General features: G+C 54.1%; 1 protein-coding gene across 1 annotated transcript; it reads right to left on the bottom strand.

Annotated features, from left to right (window-relative positions):
- Window positions 1-2,492: 2,492 nt before the first annotated feature.
- LOC119322168 (putative pentatricopeptide repeat-containing protein At3g01580) lies at window positions 2,493-4,999 on the bottom strand. Its single transcript, XM_037595658.1, has one exon. The coding sequence runs from the start codon at window positions 4,968-4,970 to the stop codon at window positions 2,874-2,876; it is 2,097 nt and encodes a 698-aa protein (XP_037451555.1). The 5' UTR covers window positions 4,971-4,999; the 3' UTR covers window positions 2,493-2,873.
- Between the last annotated feature and the right edge of the window lie 545 nt (window positions 5,000-5,544).

The following is a 5,544-nucleotide window of genomic DNA, read 5'->3' as shown; positions in this document are numbered from 1 at the left end:
CGCCGCCTAGAGCCGAACCGGCGTTAATTTCGCCATGGGGGCGAACGTGTTCCCAGCAGCCGCCCCAGGTCGCCCTCAAATCGGCACAAAATCCGTCCAAACTCGGCGATTTTATTGAAATTTGTAAAAAAACAAAAAAAACAAGATTTAAAAACAAGTACGCCTAGCCCTACTACGCCGCTACCGCCGCCCACCTTCTACATGCCGAGGAGCCTGTAGAACCGGGTGTAATCGTCGCCATCGTCGTCGTCGTCGCCACAGCCGCCCTGCGTCCCGCCGGAGCCGCCGTCGTCCCTGCTGCACCCCTGACTAGGGTCGCCGACGCGCGGGGGGTTGGACGAGGCGGCCCGGACGGGTCCTCGTCGTCGCCGTCGAGGACAACGATGCCACCCTCGTCGCGTCCGAGGCGCCGAGCTTTGATCTCATCGTAGGCCCGGCGTTGGCGCTCCGCCTGCTCGCGGACGTAGTCCGGCTTCGCCCACTTGAGGGCCGTCTCGTCGGCGGCGGCCATGTCCTCGTGCTCCTTCTTCATGGGGAGCAACCCGGGCTCAGTCTTCGGCCGGACGAGACAGAAGGAACGAGGGAAGGGGATGCCGCCCTCGTTGGTGACGAGGACGCCGCTGCGGGTGCGGCGCCCAAGCGGCGTCTCCTGCGGCTCCGGCTTGACGGGGCAGAGCACCGGCGATCCGGAAGAAAGCGAGCCGGAGCCCGACGACGAGGAGGTCGCCGTCTCCATTCGTCGCGGCGTCCAGGAACTACCGCGATGGCGAGAGAAGGACAAGGGCGCCGCGTACTCAAGGCGCGGCGTGTTGCCTGCCTCGATGTGGTCGAGGACGGCTTTGAGGGTGCGGCCGGGCACGCCCCACCATTCGCGCCGCCCGTCGGACTTGAGGCGGCCGCGGGGCAGGACGCCGTTTTTGTGGAGGCGACCTGATCGGCGTGGCTGCGGTCGAAGTACATCGTCCAGAACGTGTGGCTGTCGGCGGCGTACCTCGGCTCACTCCGTTGCTCCTCCGCCAGCGAGAGCGAATGCACGCTATCTCAGCGCGCCGTTCTGCACCGGTTGGCACCGGGGGCACCAGGAAGCCACCGGCACTCAGCCTCCACGAGCCTGGCACCTGCATGTCCGGGGGCGCCGGGTAGTCGGCCTCGTAGAGGAGGCGCACCTCGTCCTCGCGTAGATGGTGTAGGCCGAAGGCGTTCGCCGCCGCGGCGTCGCCTAGGTAACGCTCGGCCATTGTTCGTCGGTGGGGAAGAGCAAGAGAGAGGGGCTTCGCTGGTGAGAGAGGGCGAGTTGTGGCATTCACCGGCGGGGAGGTCGGCTTTTATAGCCGAGGATGGCGTTGAGAGGCTGCCCGCCGGGTGGTGCGTGGCGGTAGCGAGCGGGACGCGTACCGCGGCGCCTTCACTGCGCCGCCCGTGAGGCGGCGCAGCAGCGCGGCAGCCTTGGCATTGATTCCCGCAGGAACCGAGGCAATGAGGACGACAAAGGCGGCAAGTAATTTTTGGCGCCGGCGACAAAAAAAGGGTCGGGGTAACTACAAAATGTCAAACCGTAGCATGCACATCTCAAGCCATATATCAATATCGTAAGCAACCCTTATGAGATAGCTTGTGTGGCTCTTGACAGCTGCAAAAAGTGTTCAACTGGCAGGCATCAACTTGGCCATCCTAAATTGCTTACTACTTCCTCCGTCCCACAAATATTGTCGTGGTTTTAGTTCAAATTGAGGGAGTACGTGTTTGTAGATTGAATGCTAGGTGCAATTGACTGGTAATGCTACCATAGCCCATAGCTCCTGATTTCTGCGACGTCCGATAAGTAAGCTTCTTTGGCCGCATAGCAGAAAAAAAGGATAAAACACACAGATAAGTGTCACCATGGCTCGAAGAAATCAGCGGCGTGCTGGTAACTGACCGGTGAGACCGAGACTATACATCATAAACCACTGCGGCCAGGGCAATTAGACGCAAACATTGTGATAGTTCCACCTTTGTTATGGTAATAATAAATCCATCCGGGTGTTCAGAGCGATAAAAAAACACTACAAAAGACAACAAATGCAAGGCAATGCTGATGTAGTCCACAAAGACTGGCGAGGTTAATTCAACCGCATCATGCTGCTCTTAACCACACTCAGAATGAAACAAGTGGACAGGCCCGCAGAAAGAGTAACTTCATAACTGGTTTCTGTACCTGCTAATCGCAGCCTGCATATCACACATAGGAGAAAGAGACAAGCGCCGGCTTGTAATCGTGTCATTATATGGCATATAAGTATGTTGCCCTACACAGAGCACAATAACATATCAATCAACTTTCTACTTGAAACAACTTTTAAAACCGGTACCCTACGAGCTGCAGTGAACTGTAGATGGATTTACTCTGCAAAAGCATTGGAGTTTCGATGCATGAAACTCATTATCGCTAGAGAACAAATGCATAATGACTTCCAACTACGAGATCACTAACTGCTCACATATCACGAGTCATGAGAAGACCTGAACAAACGCATTCTCCAACATGAAACTACCTACAACCAGTGGTTAGTTCAGGACATTTGTGTTGACATCAGGTCAATGTGCTTCTTTAATTATGGAGAAAGTTTGCCATGCTCTGACCATAATTTAAATCTACAAAACATACATAGCTGATTGACTGATTGTTAAATGAAGGGGATTACAGCTATACACTTCTTGGAAGTGTCTGTCCTACATATACAATGTTACAATTAGTGCAAAACTAAGCTGTGCTACTTTTCTCATTATAAGATGAATTATTACCTTGCATATGCTATTTTTTTGTTACTTTCTTCTAGGAACTCACCACCAAGTGAAGTGTATTGAAAGATCATGTTTCAGCTCAGAGAAGATCAGAAATCTTCAAACACCAAGTGACGGTCCAACTGAAAGAAACAATCATCCCCTCTTAACTTTCGTGACAACTCCCAGAGCAATGTAGAGATCTTCTCCCAATCTTGATGTGACCTCTCCCCAGCTGTGAATGTGTGCATTGCATCATTGATCTCTATTGCACTGCAACCTGGCACTTTTTTCAAACCTCTATCTCTGATAATGTCCCTAGTCTCTTTTACACGGTCCCACTTTTCATCAAATGCATATATATTGGTCATGAGATTATAGTAGCCAACATGGTCAGGATCCAGCTTGAGTAGTTTGGCAGCTACCATATCACTCATCTCTGTGTCACGGTGTTCTCTAAAGGCAGCAAGCAAGGCACACCAAGTATGAGCATCAGCTCTCCCACCTGTTTCATGGAGGAGCTTCGCTGCCTCTTCCAATTCACCGGCTCGGCCAAGGAGATCAACCATGGCACTACGATGCTCTGTATTTGGCATGATTCCATAGACTCGAGTCATGCTTTTAAAAATGGACTTTCCTTGCTGCACAAGTCCAGAGTGGCTGCATGCCGATAACACAGATACAAATGTCAGGCTATTAGGTTTAACTGAAGAAGCGACCATCCTTTGGTACAAGGCAACAGCTTGCTGCCCAAGGCCATGGACTCCATAACCTGAGATCATTGAGCTCCATAGCACAATATCCTTCTCAGTGGCACTTTCAAATACCCTGACAGCGCTACCCAAGTTTCCACATTTAGAATACAAGTCCACAAGTGCAGCTGCCACAAACCTCCTATCACAGAAACCAGTGTTAACCAAATAGCCATGGAGACAAAAGGCTTGATTCATAACACCAGATTCTGAGCATGCAGCAAGTACCTTCACCATAGTGACAGCGTCAGGGACAGGACCATCCAACAACATGCACTTGAAGACTCTCATCGACTCATCAGGGAGACCATTTTGGGTAAGACCACTAATGACCGCCGCCCAAGCTACTGCATCTTTCTTTGGCATCCGAAGAAATAACTGCATTGCCTTCTCCTGACACGAGCACTTCATGTACATATCAACCAGCGCAGTTGCAACTGTCATCTCAAGTTCGCAACCTATCTTGACAGCAACGTCATGCAACCTCTTGCCTTCTTCAACATCCAGAGCAAGTGAACAGGCCTGCAGAACACTCACAACAGTAACTGCATTTGGCTTCACTCCTGCCTCAACCATTTTCTTATATACGCTCAATGCTTCAGAGTTGTGTCCACATTGCACATATCCTGTGACCATACAGCTCCATGTGACCACGTCTCTCTGCATCATTCCCTCGAACAACCTCCTTGCAGATTGTACAACTCCAATCCTCATGTAAAGCCCAAGAATAGCATTCAACAGAACCAAGTCATACTCCAAGTCATTCCTGAGAACATATGCATGGCAGGCCTGCCCATTTCGGACATCCCTCAACTGCGCCGCTGCCGAGATCACGCTCACAAGAGTGACTGGACTCGGCATGAAACTGTGCCCAATCACACTCCTTGCAAAGAACTCCAGTGCCTCCTGTGCCATCCCGTTCTGCTCGTACCCAGTCACCACGGAAGTCCGGAGGACGATGTCTGGTTCCTCGAACGCATTGAAGGCGTTGATTGAGCCAACCATGTCGCCGCACTTCGCGTACATCTGCACAAGCGCGGCGGCCACGAAGGCGTCAGTGTAAGCGGCGCAGGATCGGACGGCGAGGGCGTGCACGGCGCGGCCGTGGGCGAGCGAGGGGAGCATGGCGCAGGACTTGAGCAGGAGGGACAGCGTGAAGGCGTCCGGGCGGACGCGGAGGCGCGGGAGGAGGAGGAGCACGTCGCGCCACTGGCCCGCACGGACGCGCGCGCGGAGGAGCGCATTGGCAAGGAGCGGGGTCGGGACGGGGATTTCATCGAACAGGTGGCGAGCGAGGGCGGGAGGGTAGGACGCGAGGACATGAGATGTGAGATGGTGGGAGGAGTGGAGGTGGCCCGAGCGGAGGAGGCGGGCGTGGAGGCGCGCGGCGGCAAGGGGAGTGGAGGAGTCCGCGGCGGCTTCTAGAAGCTTCTGGAGCGGCTGCCAACCTCGCATGTGAGGGAGCGACGAGGGAAAGTGTCACTGATGATGAAGAGATAGAAGTGGCATCGGGTCCAAAAGATTTTCCGGCGCTTTTCTACCCGAACCAAACCTGGCCTCATGAGGGTCCGTCCCGAAGGGTGACGGTTGGTGTCTGGTTCGGAATCTCCGGAGGCGATTGCGAGCGCGATCACGTCCGAGTTTCTTCTGTCTAGGGTTCACCGAGATCCGCCGCCTTTGGCTCCCTCCGGCGATCACCGTGCCCGTGCGTTCCCCAACCAAATCCGCATCGAATTCCCATCCACCATAGGTCTTCTTCACGCTGCCCTAGGGCGTGGGGTCGTAAAACACCTATACCTAGGAGGGGCTGGAGGAGCGCAGGAGGGGTGTCATGGCGCTGGAGGGCGTGGCCGGGATGTTGAAGGGTCTGAAGTTGTCGGAGGAGGAGAAGAAGGGAGTCAAGGTTAGAATTTCATCAGGGGGGAAGGGTAAGGAGGCGGCGATGCAGGCTGTTGGCAAGGTCATGTCAGAGAGATTGGCGCACCGGGACGCGATCTGCCTCTCCCTTGGCAAGGTCTGGTGTCTGATC

This window comes from Triticum dicoccoides, chromosome 6B, assembly GCF_002162155.2.
Source record: "Triticum dicoccoides isolate Atlit2015 ecotype Zavitan chromosome 6B, WEW_v2.0, whole genome shotgun sequence".
In the NCBI taxonomy this organism is placed as follows: Eukaryota; Viridiplantae; Streptophyta; class Magnoliopsida; order Poales; family Poaceae; genus Triticum; species Triticum dicoccoides.
The sequence above is the reverse complement of the archived record's forward strand: the minus strand, read 5'-3'. Positions and strand labels throughout refer to the sequence as shown.

Bases quoted from the DNA above. Each gene is read 5' to 3' on its own strand.
- LOC119322168 (XM_037595658.1), bottom strand. From the start codon at position 4,970: ATGCGAGGTTGGCAGCCGCTCCAGAAGCTTCTAGAAGCCGCCGCGGAC.